Source organism: Arvicola amphibius, chromosome 10 (assembly GCF_903992535.2).
Source record: "Arvicola amphibius chromosome 10, mArvAmp1.2, whole genome shotgun sequence".
NCBI lineage: Eukaryota > Metazoa > Chordata > Mammalia > Rodentia > Cricetidae > Arvicola > Arvicola amphibius.
This window is the reverse complement of record NC_052056.1, coordinates 71,085,537-71,106,742: the sequence shown is the minus strand read 5'-3', so window position 1 is coordinate 71,106,742 and position 21,206 is coordinate 71,085,537. Positions and strand designations below refer to the sequence as shown.

Genomic DNA, 21,206 nt, shown 5'->3' with positions numbered 1-21,206 from the left:
GGTGTGGGCACAGGGTTCGGAACAGACAGGACTGGGCAGGCTCCTAAGCTTGGGTAGATAGGAAGCTCGCCAGTAACCTTCCTCTTCTCCTCTTGCCCTGGTCTTGTTGCTTTTCTGCTCCCCCACTCTTGAGCCCCAGGTCCCAGCAGGAAATTTCAAGGGAAGTCACATTTGATGAAAATAGGAAATATCTCCCTATCCTGATAGTCTGTAGTTTCAGGCTTCTCGGTTCAGAAGGAACATTGGAGTCCGTGCTCTACAGGCTGACTCTTGGGAAATAGCAGGCAGGGACTTCGTTCATGATCTGCATCCCTCAGCCAGACCCACAATTCCTGTAGGGATGGAACTGGGGTGTCTGGATGCTTCCATCACTGTCACTACACCCCTACTTTTCCCCAGGGCTTTGTTGAAGTGAAAGCTTACCGCTTGGTCCAGGAGTCCGTTCTCATCAGAGTCATAGAGACGAAACATGACTGCAAGAAACACACAGGTTAAGCCTGAGGTGCCTTCCAGGAATCAGCACGGTTGATGTTCTGCTGTGCCCATTTTAAGCTTAGATCTGGGCAGCATTGGGGCACGGGCCGTTACAGCCAGCTAGCCCTCTAAGGGACAGTTTATGGCTTCCTTAGGGAAGAGGTGAAGCTAGGGAGAAGAATGAAGCCCCGTCAGTTTTGGACCCTTCTGAGCAGTGACACGTGGTACATGTGATCCAGGTCACAAGTGGGACTCCCTGGAGAGCATGCATGTCTCTCAGTGTCACCTGGACACAACTTAAAAACCCAGCGGCTGGGTGGGCGGAGGCACCAAAATTAGAGCGGGACTTTCGCCTCCACTGTACACAGACGAGTGCAGAGTCAGGCACGCTGGCATCTTGGTGTGCACTACCACTTCTGGGATAGCAAGGAAGTTATTCTCCTTCTGGGATCAGTCACATTATCTGTAAGATGAAAACTGTAATATTTCTTCTAGGGAATCATAAGGATTAATATTAATGGCTATGGCAATTGATAGGTCTGGGGAGGCAGAAAGCATTTGATAAATTATTTCTCTTCATTTTCTTTTATTAGTGAACATTTACATACATCATTCCTTAGGCAGCAGATACTGTTGTATGCATTTAATCGTAATGACTCTGTCTTATACAATAATGACATGAAGTAGTTGCTGTTGCAGGGGCCACAGGACATTAAAGATGTTGAATTTTCTGAATCACCCTTTATCCCAAATGCTAGAAGCAGGAACATTTCAGATTTGTAGAATTTTTGTATTAGGAAGTATTTCATATAAATAATCAGATATTTTAGGGAAGGGGACATTATCTAATTCTAAATTCAATATTATATTTCTCATATACGTTCCATGTATAACCTTCAGGAAATTTTAGGTAATATTTTTAGTGTATCCCAATTTGATTGCAATCCAACACTTGGGGTCAGACGTGAAAATTTTCACCTATAATGTAAGTAAAGTCTCAAAAGTTTTGGATTTTGGAGCAAGCGTCAGCATGCTGCTTGGAACTATCTTGTTAGCCACAGGGAGGTGAAGTAGACAGGGGAGGTCTGGGAAGGATTGGGACTAAAGACTAAGTGTTCACCGACACAGTTACATTCACCCAAAAGTGCAGAGATGTGATCTCTGGGTTACTGTGATCTCGAAAGTAAGCAGGGCAGGGAGCGAGGTAGACATTTCTTCCCTTGCATGCCATGTTTTATATGCTCACATTTGCCGTCTCTTCTGTGCATCCCCTGCGGGAGTCCCGGTCACCGCTCAGCACAGACGGTCTGCTCACACGATGCTACTCTTACAGGATCATTTGCCTCCAGAGTCTTAAATGCCCTGCACCGTGCATGTTCTCCCCTGCATGGTATGTACCTGACTAGAGTTTATGTTCTTTAAAAGTAGGGTCATAAGCCAGGTGGTAGTGGCGCACGCCTTTAATCCCAGCACTCGGGAGGCAGAGGCAGGCGGATCTCTGAGTTCGAGACCAGCCTGGTCTTACAAGAGCTAGTTCCAGGACAGGCTCTAGAAACTACAGGGAAACCCTGTCTTGAAAAAAAAAAGTAGGGTCATAGCCTTCTCATTCTCTCTGGTTCTTCAGAATATTCTGGCCAGGGGCACACAGTACAGGCTGTGTGATAGGAAGGTCAGAGCGTCCACTAGTATTGTTCCAGGACAATGGGTTCATGTGACCTGTGTTCAGACACGTTTCTTTCACCCCCCCCATAATTTCACACATGTGAAATGAGATAAGCATGTCAGCCCTTTCAAGGCTATTATGAGACTGACAAAAAGTGAGAAGATGCATTCACAATGCTTAGCAAATAAATATATGATGTTGCGCCAATGGGAGGTGCTCTTGCTTTGACACTAGGTGGAGTTTCAGGGATGCCTTCCAGAAAGATGCATGTTCAGTTCTCAAAATAGAGACACTTGTTTTCAGTCATTAAGACAAGGGTATGATTTAGAATGATAAGATTAAAAACCCCAAACCAGTGAAAATGCTGAATAGTTGACCCTATCTGCTCCAAAGATTATAAAGGGAAATATTAGCTGAAAATGGGGAAGAACAAAAACTTGAAAGGCACTGAAGAGAGATAATGCTTAATGACAGTGTATGGGCTCAGTGGGAAAGTGAGCCAAACAAACAGTGAGCACCACGGCTGACTGGAGGAAATGTGAAAGCTGGCTATTTTTGGCAATAGTGCGATAGCATTTGTTGTGTTTCCACTTAAGGACGAGTGTGACATTAGAGGTATAGAGTGAACTATTTCCCCATGAAATCATGTGATTCTGGAGTCCGCTTTGAAACAATCAGAGCAGAGGGGTTGGGAGGGGATGTATGCCCGGAGCAAGGCTGATGGTGTTAGTGCTAATGGTGGAGACTGTGGGGCTCACACAGTGTTCGCTGAACCCTCTGAAATTTTCTAAATTAAAAAAATGCTTAGACAGAACTCCAGGTAAGCTCTCCCCCTGCAGACCGCCCTCTCTCCCTCAGTGCTTGCCCAGCTAACACCCAAACGCCTTCCTCTCTGTCACCATAGCCTAGCCTCCAAGTCCAGCAGAGGACTCTTGGCTGGACCAGAAGCCACACTGGCAGCCAGAACTCCAGCTTCCAGCTTGAGTGAAATCCCCTTGCTTGGTCAGAGGCCACACTGGTCATTAAAACTTCAGCCCCCAACTTGGGTGGAGACCCTCTACTCAACCACTCCAGCCAGAAGACCAGAAACCAAGAAGCAAAATACCCATCCAACAAAGACAAATGCAGAATACACCACAGAAAGCAGCACCTAGACCTATAATCACCCCAAACCCAGGTGTCTAGATGCCAATGTAAGAACATACTCAATAAAAGCCAAGGCAATATGTCACCATAAAAGCCCAGCTAACCTACTACAGCAAACCCTGAATATTCCTACATAGTTGAAGCACAAGAAAATACCTTAAAACCAACTTTAGGAAGATGATAGAGGTCCTTAAAGAGGAAATGAATAAATCTCTTAAAGTAATCCAGGAAAACACAACCAAAAAATTGGAATAAGTGAATTTTTCTCTTAAAGAGAATTTTCTCTTAAAGAAAGAGAAATCTTTAAGAAAAATTTTCTCTTAAAGAAAGCTAAGAAAAACAGATGAAGAAAACTAATAAAACTGTTCAAGACTTGAAAATAGAAGCAATAAAGAAAACACAAACCAAGGGAATTCTGGAAAAGAAAAATCCACATAAGTGTTACAAGGAGCAGGGCCCCTTGTTTATCCCTGCTGCCCAGCTAGCTTAGCCCCCGAAATTACCACACAGAAACTGTATGAATTAAAACACTGCTTGGCCATTAGCCCTAGTTTGTTATTGGCTAATTTTTACATCTTAATTTAACCCATTTCTGTTAATCTGTGTATTGCCATGTGCCTGTGGCTTACTGGCAAGATTCTAACCCATGTCCATCTCAGGCAGAAGATCCAAGGCATCTCCCACTCTGCCCTTCTTTTCATTTAGTTCTGTCTTCTCTGCCTACCTAAGTTCTGCCCTGTCAGGCTCAAAGCAATTTCTTTATTCATTACCCAATTAAAGCAACAAATGAATAGAAGAACCTCCTACACCAGGTAAGCGAACAGGAAATACAGATGCAAGCATCACCAACAGAATACAAGACATGGAAGAGAGAAATCTCAGGAGTCGAAGATACAATAGAATAAATAGAAACACTGGTCAAATAAAATGTTAAATCTAAAATTTTCCTGACACAAAACATCTAGGAAATCTGAGACACCATGAAAAGACCAAATCTAAGAGTAATAGGACTAGAAAAGGAGACAAATCCCAGCTCAAAGGCCCAGAAAATATTTCAACAAAATCATACAGGAAAATTGTCCTAACCTAAAGAAGGACATGCCAATAAAGGTACAAGAAGCATGTAGAACACCAAATAGACTGGACCAAAAAAGAAAGTCCCCTTGCCATAATAATCAAAACACTAAACATACAGAACAAAGAAAGAATATTAAAAGCTGCAAAGGAAAAAGACCAAGTAACATATAAAGGCAGACCTATCAGAAATAAACCTGACTTCTCAATGGAGACTCTAAAACCCAGAACAGCCTGGACAGATGTCCTATAGATTCTAAAAGACCATGGATGCCATCCCAGCATACTATATCCAGCAAAACTTTCAAACACCGTAGATGGAGAAAACAAGATACTCCATGATAAAGTCAAATTTAAACAATTTAGTCACAAATCTGGTCTTACAAAAGGTACTAGAAGGAAAACTCCAACTCAAGAGGTTAACTTAGGAAATAAATAATCTTATAATGCTCTAACCCAAAGAAAACACACACACACACACACACACACACACACAAACAATCACCACCACCAAACCAACAACTACAACAAAATAATGGGAATTAACAACCATTGGTCATTACTATCTCTCAATATCAGTGGACTCAATTCCACAATAAAAAAAACACAAAGTAACAGAATGGCTGCAAAACCAGGATCCGTTCTTCTGCTACATATACCAGAAATCCACCTCAACATCGAAGATAGATGTTATCTCAGGGTAAAGAGACAGGAATATATTTTTCAAGCAAATTATATCTAAGAAACAAGCTGCTGTAGCTATTCTAATAATTAACAAAATAGACTTCAAACAAAAATTAATTAAAAGATGCAGAGAAGAACACTTCATATTCATTAAAGGGAAAATCCACAAAGATGATCTTTCAGTTCTTAACATCTATGCCCCAAGTGCAAGAGCACCCCTGTCTGTAAAGGAAACACTGTGAAAGCTTAAATCACACACTGACTTTGACTCATCGATAGTGGGAGACTTCAAAATCCCACTCTCACCAATGGGCAGGGCATCCAGACAGAGCTAAAGGGAGAAATACTGGAGCTGACAGATGTTATGAAGCAAATGAACCTAACAAATATCTGCAAAACATTTCACCTGAGCACAAAGAATACACCTTCTTCTCAGTACCTCCTGGAACATTTTCCAAAATTGACCACATACTCGGTCACAAAGCAAATCTCAACAGATGCAAGAAAACTAAAGTAACTCCCTGCATCCTATCAGCCCACCACGGATTAAAGCTGGAGATCAACACTGCAAATAACTGAAAGGCTACAAACTCGTGGAAACCGAACAGCTCCCCACTGAAGGACAACTGGGCCAAGGCAGAACTTAAAAAAGAAATTAAAGACTTCCTAGAATTCAGTGAAAATGAATGCACAACATACCTGAACTTATGGAGCACAATGAAAGCAGTGCTAAGAGGAAAGTTCACAACACTAAGTTCTTGCATAAAGAAATTGAAGAGAGATCATAGTAACAACTTAACAGCACACCTAAAAACTTGAGAACAAAAAGAAGTAAGCTCACCCAAGAGGCATAGATGGCAGGAAATAATCAAACTGAGGACTGAAATCAACAAAATAAAAAGAAGGAGAACAGTACAAAGAATCGATGAAACTAAGAGCTGGTTCTTCAAGAAAATCAACAAGACAAACCCTCATCTAAACTAACTAAGAAAATCAACAAGACAAACCCTCACCTAAACTAACTAAGAAAATCAACAAGACAAACCCTCACCTAAACTAACTAAGAAAATCAACAAGATAAACCCTCACCTAAACTAAGAAAATCAACAAGACAAACCCTCACCTAAACTAACTAAGAAAATCAACAAGACAAACCCTCACCTAAACTAACTAAGAAAATCAACAAGACAAACCCTCACCTAAACTAAGAAAATCAACAAGACAAACCCTCACCTAAACTAAGAAAATCAACAAGACAAACCCTCACCTAAACTAACTAAAAGGCTGAGAGATTAACAAAATCAGAAATGAGAAGGGGACATAAAAACAGATGCCAAGGAAATCCAAAGAATCATTAGGTCATACTTTAAAAACCTGTACTCCAGCTGGGTGGTGGTGGTGCACGCCTTTAATCCCAGCACTCGGGAGGCAGAGGCAGGCGGATCTCTGAGTTCGAGGCCAGCCTGGTCTACAAGAGCTAGTTCCAGGACAGGCTCTAGAAACTACAGGGAAACCCTGTCTCGAAAAACAAAAACAAAAAACAAAACAACAACAACAAAAACCTGTACTCCAAAAAATTTGGAAAATCTAAAAGAAATGGACAATTTCTCAATAGATACTACTTACCAGAGTTAAAAAAGATGAGATAGATAATTTAAATAGATCTACAGCCCCTAAGTAAATAGAAACAGTTATTAAAAGTCTCTCAACAAAAAGCCCAGAACTAGACAATTTTGGCACAGAATTCTACCAGATTTTTAAAGAAGAGTTAATTCTAATACTCCTTAAATTAGTCCACAAAATAGAAACAGAAGGAATGTTGTCAAATTTATTATATGAGGCTATAGTCACCCTCATACCCAAACCACAGAAAGATTCGACAAAGAAAGAGAATTATAGACCAATTTCCCTCATGAACACAGTGCAAATACTCAATAAAATACTCATAAACTAAATCTAAGAACACATAAAAAGGATCATCCACTATGATCAAGTAGGCTCCATCTTTGAGATGTTTCAATATATGAAAATCAGCCAATAATCCATCCTATAAACAAACTAAAAGAAAAAAAACCTACATGATCATCCAATTAGATGCTGAAAAAGCCTTTGACAAAAACCCAACACTTCTTCATGATAAAAGTAATGGAGAGATTAAGGTTAAAAGGGACATATCTAAACATAATAAAGGCAATTTACAGCAAGCATATATTAAATGGAGAGAAACTCAAAGCAATTCCACTAAAATCAGGAACAAGACAAGGTTGTCCACTCTCTCCTTATCTATTCAATACAGTACTCAGAGTTCTAGCTAGAGCAATAAGACAACAAAAGGAGATCAAGGGGATACAAATTGGAAAGGAAGAAGCCAAAGTAGCATTATTTGCAGAATATATATATATATATATATATATATATATATATATATATATATGCAGCCCCCCAAATTCTATCAAGTAACTTCTTGATGGAGGAGAGTTATCTGTCTATGTTTCTTTCATTGGTTAATTAATAAAGAAAACTGCCTTGGCCCTTTAAGAGAACAGAAAATTAGGTAGGCGGAGTAGACAGAACAGAATTGTGAGAACAAGGAAGCAGAGTGGGGGAGACGCTTCAGGCAGTCGCCATAGTGAGTCTCCATGCTGCTCCTCTCCGAGATGGACGCAGGTTAAGATCTCTCCTGGTAAGCCACACCTCGTGGTGCTACCCAGATTACTAAATATGGGTTAAAGGAAGATGTGAGAATTAGCCAATAAGAGGCTGAAACTATGGGCCAGGCAGTGTTTTAAAAGAATACAGTTTCCGTGTAATTATTTCGGGTGTAAAGCTAGCCGGTGGCGGGACGCAGCCCCGCCGCTTCTCACTACAGATTGGCGCTCCAACGTGGTGACTAAATCCACGTAAAAACCTGAAAAAGCTTTAAATAAAGGAGAGAGAGAGTTTAACACAGCTTTTTGCTGTTTGCCTGGACGTGCCATAGAGAGATTTCCTGTTTCGGCAATAGCGGCAGAGAAAAAGCTGAGTCATTTTAAAACGCAGCTTCCTGGTGCTGTGCTGCCAGTGCGAACTCTGGCTTTAAAGCATTTCAGTGGCTTTTATGGACTGGATGTTTGTGTGCCTACTTGGGATCGGAAAGAAAGTGCTCTGAGACCATGCCAATGGCTCGCTGCTCCCCGCCTGCACCTGGGCAGATGGCAGAATCAGGCTTAGGCGAGCGGGAGAGCATGGTGGATTTCTGCCTATGTTTCCAGGCTGCGCGGTGCTCAGATTTGGCTGTAACTTGGATGAAAAGAGTTTCTGTGCTGCACGCTCAGTCTCAGAATTAAACTTCTGAGTGTGGCTCCAATGTGGACTGCTGTGTGCCTGAAACTGTGTGCTTCTCAGGGGCACCAAATGACTGAGGCAGGAGCGGCTCTGGCTCTGCTCCGCCATGCTGAACTGTGCTGACCTCAGGCAGGAACTATCGTAATTACCATGATAACAGCGCAGTTAAGGTTTAGACTTGGCTGGAAACAGGTGGTACCATATTACCTCTACATGGTACAACTTAAGTTTTTAAGAAGTGCTTAACCTTTTAAGAAGTGCTCCTGGATAGTAAAAAATTACAGATTCACAATAGAAAAGATTCAGACATAGAAGGCCTTTAAATGGCTCACGTAGGCTTAAAAGAGAGAAAAAGAAAATATAGAGAATAAAGTTAATGCCTTAAAAAAAAAAGGTTAAAGTCTTTAAAGAGACAGAGTACAGATAGTTATAGATTAAAAGAAGTAAAGTGATAGAGTAAAAATAAGCCACGTAAAAATGGAAAATTCACAGAGAGTCTGGATTATGTATTTTGTTGTGTTTTCTTTGATTTTTTTGACTGTAAAGGAGCTAAGTACAGAGAGACATTTCATTATATGGGCTGCCAGGCTAGACCAGAATGGACATCTTAACGGTATGACTTCAGGATTTGGATCTAAGAACATGATGCTTTGGAAAAGAGTTTCTTCTTTTGTTTTCACAGAGGACGAGACTCTGTGGATTGCTTCTATCCCGATATGGTATGATAGACCACGCCCTCCTGAAAGGTTGCTGTGAACATCTTCAAAAAATTACTTCACTCAACTGCCAACTGAGAGGAACCTAGCAGACAGCTTATACCATAAAAGACCTAAATAACAGCGCCCCCATTCAGCAGGAAGCAGTTTGGAGAGAAATAACTGCGCCCATTTTCCCAAATATTGTTTATAAATGTTCTTTTACATTTAAAGGGGGATATGATATAGATATGAATTTGCATTGGTATAGATTTTAAGGTCAATTTTGTTATATGTATATGTATTTCTGCTTTTGATTAGGTATTGTGATTGTGTAGTTCATTTAAGAATGTAATGTATAATTAGGAAATATAGGTTAATGGATAATCATTGATAATAGTTAAGCGTGTAGTCATGTTATTAGATTTTCTAGATATGTAGAGATATATTTCAGTTAGATAGACATTCTTCATATCTTTCAAAGACTGCAGAATATGGCATTTAATGTTTTAATAACTTAGGGTTTTTCATGACAATGAGACACGTCTGCTCCTGGCAGCACCAATCTACTTCAAGAGGAAGATGGGCATCGAAGAGGCTACTTATGGAGTTTGTTAGCCATTTGGGCAAGAAACTGCTCTTGCCTGGACTGTTGCATAAACTGGACACAAGGAACCCACAGAAAGAGGACTGCTAAACTTGCCTAAAGGTGAGATGGTCTCTCAGGGTTCCTGATTCGTGAAAGAGTCTGCAAGACGTTCTGCAGGACACAGCAGAAAGTGACTGAACTGTCTTTGGAATTTTTCTGCTTCATGGAAATGTCTGCTGGATACTGTGGGCCTGAAGCCCGAAGATGGATGCCCCAACGGTACAGAGGAACTTTGGGTGACTGTCCAGGCAGCGAGTTGTCTCTGTCATTTCTAGAGTTTTATAAGTTACTTATTTCTTGTTTACTTAGGTAGCATTGTATCCTTCTGGAGTCTTTGATGGAGTTGAAGAATAAATAGATAGTTATAGTTTTCCTTAGTTATGATAAAAGATAAAATAGATTTAAATATTGTAACTGTAATTCTTGCTTGATAACTGTTTTGTTACATGTAATTTTACTATGTTAAAGCCTTTCTTTTTTGTTTAAACAGAAAAAGGGGAAATGATGGAGGAGAGTTATCTGTCTATGTTTCTTTCATTGGTTAATTAATAAAGAAAACTGCCTTGGCCCTTTAAGAGAACAGAAAATTAGGTAGGCGGAGTAGACAGAACAGAATTGTGAGAACAAGGAAGCAGAGTGGGGGAGACGCTTCAGGCAGTCGCCATAGTGAGTCTCCATGCTGCTCCTCTCCGAGATGGACGCAGGTTAAGATCTCTCCTGGTAAGCCACACCTCGTGGTGCTACCCAGATTACTAAATATGGGTTAAAGGAAGATGTGAGAATTAGCCAATAAGAGGCTGAAACTATGGGCCAGGCAGTGTTTTAAAAGAATACAGTTTCCGTGTAATTATTTCGGGTGTAAAGCTAGCCGGTGGCCGGGTGGCGGGACGCAGCCCCGCCGCTTCTCACTACAACTTCTATAAACAGCTTTTATGAAGTGATTGGATACAAGATTAACTCAAAGAAAAATCAGTAGCCCTCCTATATACAAATGACAAATGGACTGAGAAAGAAATCAGGAAAACCACACCTTTCACAATAGCCACAAATAATATAAAATACCTTGAGGTAACTCTAACCAAACAAGTAAAAGACTTGTATGAAAAAAATTTCAAGTTTTGAAGAAAGAAATTGAAGAAGATCTCAGAAGATGGAAAGATTAACCATATTCACAGACTGGTAGGATTAACATGGTAAAAATGGCCATTTTATCAAAAGTAGTCTACAGATTTAACACAATCCTCATCAAAATTCTAAAACATTCTTTTTTTTTTTTTTGTTTTTGTTTTTTTCGAGACAAGGTTTCTCGGTAGCTTTGGTGCCTGTCCTGGAACTAGCTCTTGTAGACCAGGGTGGCCTAGAACTCACAGAGATCTGCCTGCCTCTGCCTCCCGAGTGCTGGGATTAAAGGTGTGCACCACCACCACCTGGCTCCAAAACATTTTTTTTACAGACCATGAAAGAACAATGCTCAACTTAATATGGAAGAAGGAAAAACACAGGACAGCAAAAATAATCCTGCTTAACAGAAGAACTTCTGGAGGTATCATCACCCTGATTTAAAGCTGTACTACAGAACTTTAGTAATAAAAACTGCATGGTATTGTCATAAAAACAGACAGGCTGATCAATGGAATTAGATCAAAGACAAGACATAAATATACATACCTCTGTACACCTGAGTTTTGATAAAGAAGTCAGAAATACACAACGGAAAAAAAGAAAGCTGGTCTAACTGGGTATCAACATGTAGAAAAATGCAAATAGATTCATATATACCACCCTGCACAAAACTCAAGTCCAAGTGGATCAACCAGATACACTGAACCTAATAGGAGAGTTAGTGGGAAATAGCCTTGAACGCACAGGCACAGGAGATAACTTCCTGAACAGAACACCGGTAGCTCAGGCACTAAGATCAATAATCAATCAGTGTTACCTCTTGAAACCGAAAAGCTCCTGTAAGGCAAGGAACACCTTTATTGGACAAAGTAACAGTCTACAGACTGGGAAAAGATTTTCTTTTTTTTGCCAACCCCACATCTGACAGAGGGATAAAATCTAAAACATGTAAAGAACTCGATAAACTAGACATCAAAACACTAAGTAATAAAATTAAAATTATGATACAGATATAAACAGAGAATTCTCAATAGAGAAATCTCAAATGGCTGAGAAACACTTAAAGAAATGTTCAACATCCTTAGCCATCAGGGAAATTGTAATCAAGACAACTGAGTTCCATGTTACACCTGTCAGAACGGCTAAGATCAAAACCCACAAGTGACAGCTCATGCTGGATGATAGAGAGGATGTGGAGTAAGGGGAACACTCCTCCACTGCTGGTGGGAGTGCAAACTTATACAGCCACTTTGGAATCAATATGGCAGTTCCTCAGAAAATTGGGAATCAATCTAGCATAGGCCTAGCTATATTACTCTTGGGCATATACCCGAAGGATGCTCCAATCTACCACAAGGACACTCACTCAACTATGTTCATAGCAACTTTCTTTATAATAGTCAAAACTGAAAACAACCTAGATGCCCCTCAACGGAAGAATAAAGAAAATGTAGTACATTTACACAATGGCGTATTACCCAGCTGTGAAAAAGGACGGCATAATAACATCTGCAGGAAAATGGACAGAATTAGAAAAATTCATCCTGAGTGAGGCAACCCAGACCCAGAAAGACAAACATGGTATATACTCACTCATAAGTGGATATTAGCTGTAAAAGGATAGTCATAGACCCAGAGAGGCTAGATACCAAGGAGGCTCTCTTTGGGAAGAGATTTTTTTTTTGGGTGGGTGGGGATAGGAACAGGAGTGATCAGGCAGTGCGTATTTGGGGGAATGCAGGGAGAGAGTACTGTGAGAGACAACTGGAACTGGGGGCCATTTGAGGGTCACTGTGGAAACATAGTGCTGTGGGAACTCCCTGAAGTCTATGAGTAACCCCAGGGAAGACTCCTAGTAATGGGGGACACAGATCCTGAACGGGCCATCTTCTGTAACCAGGCAAGACTTCCGGCAGTGGGACTGGGGCATCAAACCAGTCACAAAACCGACCTACACTCCGTCCTGCCTGTAAGATGTGCTGGGCAATGGTGTCACAGAACTTGTGGGAGTGGCCATCTCATGAGTGGTCCAACTTGAGGCCCATACCAAGAGAGGAAGCCCACGCCTGACACTGCCAGGACAGTCAGGATCCAGAGCCTGGATGGCCTAGAGACCCGAGATAGAACCAAACACCACTGGGAAAAACATCGACATGATTACTAATGATATTCTGCTGTGCTCACAGATCAGCACCTAGCTCAGCTATCACCAGAGAGGTGTCAGCAACTGGTGGAAACAGATGCAGAGACCCACAGCCAAACACTGGCAGGAGCCAGGGGAACCCCACAGAGGAGGGGGAGAGAGGAAAGATTGTAGGAGTCAGAGGGGTCTAGGACACCACGAGAAGATGGCCCACAGAATCACCTAAGCAGGGCTCATAGGGGTTCACAGACACTGGTGCAACTATCACAGAGCCAGCATGGGTCTGAGTCAGGTTGTCTGCATGTATGTTATGATTGTTTATGTTGGGGTTCTTGTGGGATCCCTAGCAGTGAGAATGGAGGTGTCTCTGACTCTTGCCTGCTCTTGGGACCCTTTCCCTCCTGCTGGCTTGCCTCGTCCCGCCTTGCTGTGAGGGACTGTGCCTAGTCTTATTGGAACTTGTTATGCCATGTTCAGCTGATATCCCTGGGAGGCCTGCTCTGTTTTGAAGGGTAACAGAGGAAGGGGGGGGGGTCTGGTGGAGAGGGAAAGGGGGAAGATAACCAGGAGGAGTGGAGGGAGGGGAGACTGTGGTCAGGATGTCATGCACACGGGAAGGAAAAAAAGCCTGTATATTGAAAAAACAAAACATAATTGTTCTCCCTTTCTGTTGGAAAAAGTCAGTCTGAGTGGCAGTGACATGAAGAACTGACGCATCCACCTTGGCTATCAACACACACAATGCCCAAGATGCAAGGCCCTCCTGACTGTTGGAAATCATTTGATATTTCATTTTTAACTTTAGCCAGAACAGAAAAGAAATCTGCTACATTTGACCAAACTAGCACTGAGGACTTGCATCCCGAACTCTCCCAGCCTAGGAGAGAGTTTAAGCTTAGCAATGAGCCAGTTTGTCCATTTGGGTTTGGCAGAGTTAACCTTTGGCATACTTCTCTTGGTAATAAGTTTTGTTGACTAGTCTTATTAACTGAATTTTGACTTTTACTACAAAATTTATTATTTTGCTGCTACTTAAGTCTCCAAGAGAGGCAGGTATAAGATGAGTTCTGTAACAGGGTCCTTTTACCTTCTCAGAAAAGCATGCTGATGACTCTGGAGGTCAGGAGAGCAATCTGGAACAGTTCTTCAGGGCCACAGGCTCTATCTGCCTAGCTCTTACTGTGCTCCCGAAGGCCTGTTTTGTTTTACATTTAATATATATATTCAATAACACACACACATATAATATTTGAGACAGGGTCTCACTAAGCAACCTTGGCTGGCCTTGAACTCACTATGTCGAGCAGGCTTTCCTTGAATTCAGAGATTCACCACAGGCGTGTGCCACCATCCCAGCATCTGAAGGTGTTTTTGAAACTGACTTTGAAGCACCACGAAAGCAAACCTAACTCTCCTACTGAGCAAAGAGCTTGTGCATAGGGATGGGTGGAGAAATGGAAATAAACTTTACAAGATTGAGGCTTATTAGAGATCAGGGGAAAGAAAGAAGAGAGGGAGGGAAGGAGGAAGGGGAAAGAGAAAAGGGAGGAAGGGAGAGCAGGGAGGGCTATGCAGGCATAGGCCTTTAATACCAGTACTTGGGAGGCAGAGGCTGGCCAATCTCTGGGAATTCAAGGCATCTTGGTCTATATGTGAGTTTCAGGATAGCCAGGGCTATATAGAGAAAGCTTGTCTTAAAATAAATGACATAAAATACAATAAAATAATGGTAAAGAGCAGGAAGGTAGGGAAAGGAGGAGGACATCCTATAGTTACGGAGTTCTGGGCTCACACAGGGGAAGATCAGATGTTGAGTACTTTTTCTTAAAAAAATACTATCAAGGTGAAGCAGCAGCTTTCTACTTAGAGGAACCCAGAAGGCCCTGCCAGTCAAAGCAGTCTTGAGACCTTGCTAGCGATCTCTCTCTATCAAATGGCCAAGGTCTCAGATGCCCTTCCTAATTTCAAGGCTGGTGCTGTGTCCTGGGTAGATTCTAGGACATGTTGTTGTCACCGCAAGTAAAGAGTCAGAGAAACCTCCCCAGGGCCCAGGTGCATCTCCAGCGTGTGAGGAATGACAGACAGTAACCTTGGTCTTCCTCAGGGAAGAAGCCGAGGCCCTAGGCAGGTGAGCACTTACATTCCAGCTTATCCTGAGGTCTCCCCGTCTCCAGCAGGGACAAGTAACACACGATATCCTTCAGGTACACCACGGGAGCATCTGGGCTTGAAGACAGAGCATCAGGATCCTCCCATGGGGCCACGGTCTCTAGGTCTTTAGGCGGCGCTTGTGTCTTGGCCGTCTTTGACTCTGAAAGACAAAAGGAGAACATCTGAGGACCTTCAGGTCGGTAAACTTTAACCCTGCTTATGATCCCAGCTTCTCCATGGTTGAGGAGGGAATGTTCTAGGGGTGTCAGAAAAATGTAATTAATACATATGACGTGGCATGATCACAGAACTCCAGGCTGTAGCTATTTTCTATGAATGGCTTCATTTTTTGATCCATTTAGGACTGCATGTCCTTGCAGAAAGTTAATTCATTCTCTGAGTTTCCAGGAAAGACGACAGTGCGTCCTGGTGATAACACAGTGGACAGATAAATGTCACTCACCATACTGTGCTCAATACTTCATTTGCAGAAGTAATTCTGGGTGGGCTTTTGTCACATTCCTACCCTTCCTTAGCGGGGGACCTGAAGAGGCCTTTAGTGAATGTGGTGTCCCCAGATAATGAATGTACACTGTTGACTTGAGGCAGCAGTGTCAAGGACCAATGCCTCAGACCCATGGCAGTGCAGAGCCTTCCTCTAGCTCAGACGTGGATGCTCATAGTGCGTGCAGAACTAGTTCATATGTGGATGCTCATAGTGCGTGCAGAAAATGTTCCCTGCCATCCTCCCACTGTATTCACCTCTTGGAGTCTGCTGCCCCTTCAGAGAGCGCATCTACTGAGTTGCGAAGCCTGTCTCCTTGTTCAGCTGTATGTAACAGTCCTGTCTCCTTGTTTATCTGATGTGATGACCCCACCCCTTGATCAGCTGCTGTGCAATATCCCCACTTCCTTGTTTAACTGTAGACGACAAACACTTGGCTAAGCCTCCGGGCTGCTGTGGCTTCCCCATCAGAGCCTAGACGGCCCAATCCTAGCTTTTCTGCACCTCTGTGTCTGTCTTTTCCTCATTCCCTCACTGTCCCTGGAGCCATGCGAGGATGTGGTATCTCATAATTCATTTCTGAAAATATAGTTAGTGACAAATGAAGAGACTGATATCCAAAAGGAAAGCCCTACTGACAATCATCCCATTTTCAGAAACTAGGAACTTTAACTATTTACCAAGGAAATGCAGAAATGCTCCACGAGGAAAAGCTTCCCCCACGCTCTGCCCCCTAGTTCAGAAGTACAAATTCATTATCAGTGAGGACTAGGGGTTTTATTTCACTATGCGAAGACGGTTTCCTCAGTACTTTGTTCTTTCTCCCCTTGGCTTGGCTACTTTCATACCCATGAGAATCTTTTCATGACCAGTAGGATGCACAACCCACGGGACACAACTGACTATGGGCTGAACAGAACCCTTGTCAGTGAGCAAGCCCATGGAGGCACCGTGATGCCAACAAGCAGTGAGCACTGTCAGCATGGACAAAGGTGGAGGCAGCCTCGATGGCAGTGCCTTCTGGCGAAGGGAGTATTACCTCACACTATTCAGAGAACCAAAGAGCCATCCAATGGCAAGGAACATTCCACCCGGGGACAGCAGAGCTGAGAGAGAAGGCCTGCCCAGTCCCGCAGCGTGGGCTGTGAGTTAGAAAGGAGTTCGCTGTCATTCAGACTGACTGCAGAGGAGATGAGAGGTCCCTGCATTACAGAGGGCCCATGCAGAGACCATGGCAGAGACGACAAAACCCAGAAAGGAAGACAGAAGACAGGTGAAGAGAAAGCTTCACCCAGAAGTCTCAGAGGGCCAGAGGTCTTAAGGTAATGTTCTATTGGACAAGACACTCTGGATCTGCAAGAAGATATAACCTCTATTAAGTAAGGGCAGAAAGCTTCTAAGGTGACCCGAAAGCGGTAAAAAGAATTTGAATGAGATAACAAGAGAAATAGTGAGGTGGGGAGATTGAGATGATATTACTTCTGCAACCAAACTACTAAAATCACTCCTGGAAGAAATGCCACAGAAATTCATCCAAAAATGTGGGAAACAAATGAGAACATAGTCCTTTGTAGTGAGGAGTCCCTAATACCCCAAAGTTACGTCTGTGTGCTTAGGCTATTTGCACATTGCAACACCATCAATGACTTCCACTTTGTCTCTACCTTGGAGTAACACCAGACCAGATGTATTGTCCCACCTGGCTCAGCTGGCACCTGGGCAGTAGTAGCAAATGTTTATGGGACGTTATATTTCAAGCAGGGCCCCTGAGAAAATGGGAGGCAAATGAGAGACGAGATGCTCTCTAGCATCTTAGCATTTGGAAGAAGTTTCCATGTTGTACCAGGGTGGGGGGAGGGGGCACTGTGGCAGATGCTGGCATTCTCTGTGAGTTGAGCAGGAGGTGGGAGCCCAGAGTAGAGCCTAGAGAGACAGACAGACAGCCACCCATAGATATGTACAAGGTCACCTTCAGTTCTATAACTGAGTGGGACTTGTTCCTCCCTGGGGAGGGAACTGTCTGAGGCTGGGGAATTCCTTAATTATGGGTTGGGATGCAGGTAGGGGAAGAAGCAGGACAAGAGGGACAAACTCTAGGATCAGAAGAAAAGTCAGGATGAATGCTCATTCTCAGCAATGGGATAGAAGGCCCTAGAATCCACATGTTACCACTGAGGACCCCCCAAATACTGCTTCAACAGCGAGGCAGCAATAGCTCTAGATATTTAATGGTACAGAAACACTTGTGGCTATTTCCAGAGACTCTCACTTTGCCCTCAACAAGCATAAAGATATTCGGTGAAATGCAAAAACTCTCCATACTGCACTCGGCATTGAAGAAGAACTGATAGGGCTCTTATACAAATCCTCCAAGAAAATTCAAAGGACGAGAATCCTACCTAATCCTCTGAAGAAGAGCAGCATTGCTGCACGGCCCAAATCAAAGACATCACAAGAGGGTGCATGTCAACATTCTTTATGGACACAGATGGAAAAGTTGCACAATGTTAATATATCAAGTAGAAATTAGCGGAGACTTAAATGAAGGGATACCATGTTAAAAGATTAGACCCTTCAAGATTAGATGGCGTTAAGATACCGTTCTTTCTGATTTTGAGTTCAGCAAATTCCTAAGACACAACAGCAAAGATCAGCCACAAGACAAACAAACTGCACTGAACTGCGTTTCATAAAAAATAGGAAATTTTGGAGATAGGGCTAAAAGTGTTTCTTACTCCTGCAGAGGATTCAGGTTTGGCTTCCAGCACCCACATTGTGATTCACAGCCATGATTACCCCAGCTATAGATGTGTGATGTCATCTTCTGACCTCCACAGGTACCAGGCATGAGCATTGTGCAATACATATATGCATGAAAACAACCATACAGGCACAGTTCACATAAAGTAAAATAAATAATAATTATTTTATTTTTGAGACAGGATTTCTCTGTGTAGCCTTGGTTTCTAGAAGTCATTTTTTAAGATCAGGCTGGCTTTGAACTCACAGAGTCAATAACTTTTTCAAAATTCTAAAAAATTCTGTTCTTCTAAAGACCCTGTTTGGGCCAGGCAGAGAATCAGTGGGTAAAACAAAAACTTTGAACGTTTTTGTTAAGGATGGTTCACAGATGACCGTTAGTCTACTGAGCAGGTGACAGGAAGTCACCAGGAAAATGCAGTCCCAGACCACAGTGAGATGCCGTTCTTCGTGTGTTAGAGCAAGGAGAAGTGACAATGTTGATGAAGGACTAAGCGGTAGGGGCCTGTGTGTTAATGACCCAATGGTCTTGGGATGAGCTCGGCAATTTCCTTTGAACTGGTGTGCACGGTGCCTGCTATGTGATACCTGGTATTCCATTCCAAGGTCTTTGCTCCGGGGGAATGGAAGTTCTCCCCACAAAGACTTATTTAAAAAATATTTACAACAAGTTTGTTTGCAATAATCCCAAACTTGAAACTAACCAAATGTCCCTGTTCCAACAAGTGAACTAATTATAGAAACTCTATATGTTAGAATATTAATTAACAAACTAAATATGTTGACAATTAATATACACAAACAGTTAAATATCGAACTGATCATGCTGGAAAAGAAATAAGAGCCAAGAAAGGACACAGTGCATGGTTCTGTTCACAGAGGGCAGATGGTGCAGCGACAGTCATAGCGACAGAAGGCAGATCACAGGCTGCTTGGGGTGGGGCAGGGCTGGAGAAAGGACTTCTTCCTGGATAGTGGATGTGCTCGTTCTCTCGGTGTCCTACTAGCTTCTATAGATGCATGCATACTTCAGCAGTTTTTGATTTTATACTTCAAACGTGTGTCATTTATGCCAGCTACGGTTCAGCTGAGCTATGTAAGAGTATTACTTCTTCCTAAAGATGGTTCAGTCATTAGAGTTCTGGGAGGATCATAAGTCACAGTTCTGGTTCATAACAAGGTTTAGTTCACTTCTGCAGGGAGGTTCTAGACACCGATGATCCTGTTAGCATCCTTCCTTCTCATGCTCCCTCACAGGAAATTCCCAAACCTCCAGTCAGCCGCTCTCATCCAACACCTGCCCTGGTGTAAGCCCCTTCCCTGAGGGCAGGCTGCACCTGCCCACTCTGCCTTCACCCATTGTCTCTGCAGTACCTGTTGACGTCCAGCTGAGCAGTGCTGCAGAAGGGAGAGTCTGGGGACTCTAGCACTGACTGGGCTTGCGCTGGATTCAACCTGTTTTGTTTAAACCTCTCAAAAGAGGTCATTGCATTAAAACTGAGGTTCATCCCAACCAAGTCTTGAGTGACAGGGATGTTTGTGACTATAATGTTAAGTGAAAAGCGATTCAAAATTATATATAGCCTGATCCCAATCATGTAAGAAACCTATTGGGGAAAAACTGTGAAATCATACATATTTAACTGCAAATATGGTTGAGTTCAATTTTCTTTTTTAAAGATGAAACTTGTTAAAGAGCAGTTTAGATTTATAGCAAAACTAGGGGAAGGTACAGAGATTTAGTTCACATACCCTGTAGACAATTTGGTACGTAGCTACCTTCATGATCAACATGCCACGAGGAGTTCTGCCTCGACCTGTCATTGTCACCCACAGCCCATGGTAGCGGTCACTCTGGGAACGGTGTATCCCATCATCTGAACAAAGGATTTGGACACATGTCCATTGCTGTGATGTTGTGAGGAGGGATCTCACCACCCTGCAGCTCTTCTGTGTTTGACGAGTCAACTCTTTGCCCTAGACTCTGACAACTGCCAATCTTTACTATCTTTATTGTTGTTGTTTCTTTTGGGGGGGGGGGCTTGAGGATTACTCTTCATATTGTCTCCAGTATGAGTATACTTTATTCCTTCTCATATTGTGAACCGGCACCACGACAGGGACTCCGGAGGACTTTGAGTCAATGCCTGCATTCTGCGCAAGACTCTTTCTTCTGCCCTGCTCTGGGAAGGAATGACTTGAGATGGCTATGCTACATCTGAGAACAGAAAGGTGTGATTGGTGGAGGCCATGTCAGTCAGGAACTAGCATCTTATGGCATCTACTTGAACAAGAAAAGTCTGGGGTTTTCCACAGATGGCCAGATTGCAAGTGAGCCCAGGACCTGCCTCTTGAAGCAAGGGGTTCTCTGTGAAGCTTCTGCCTGGTCCTAATTCTTATTTTTATTTATTATTTATTTATTTTATTTATTATTATTTTGTAAACAGGGGCATTAATTAAGCCATCTATTGAAGGGAACCTAGCAGGAAATGGATTACTTTTTAAATCTCCAGTTGAAAAAAAAATCTCACTGGGTCGCACATCAGATAATTGCCTTTTCATGGTTTAGCCCAGAGGGCTTGGTGGTTTCCTTTACTATAAGCAGATGAGTGGCGCATGGCAAATCACTGAGACTCAGAATGACAGGGCTACTGTGAGTGAGCCGGGAGTGTCCATCTCCACTACGTCACCGTCCAGCTGCCCTCAAATCACTTGACCTCCGCTCTGTGTGTTCTTGGATACTGTCTCCTCATCCATTGAAGCAAACCCTGTTAGATTATTTTGGGCCTTAAGGCATGAAACGCAACCTGAAGGTT

The 21,206-nt window shown here is 42.7% G+C and overlaps 1 protein-coding gene across 2 annotated transcripts in view; it reads right to left on the bottom strand.

Moving 5' to 3' along the window:
* Dgkg (diacylglycerol kinase gamma) overlaps positions 1–21,206 on the bottom strand; it is a 162,400-nt gene that overhangs the window by 116,682 nt on the left and 24,512 nt on the right. For both annotated transcript variants that reach the window (XM_038345521.1, XM_038345522.1), the window contains exons 5-6: positions 15,115–15,285; positions 424–473 (exon numbers count right to left, since the gene is read on the bottom strand). In XM_038345521.1, the coding sequence (XP_038201449.1) occupies positions 424–473; positions 15,115–15,285 (221 nt within the window). The remainder of the gene's footprint in view (positions 1–423; positions 474–15,114; positions 15,286–21,206) is intronic.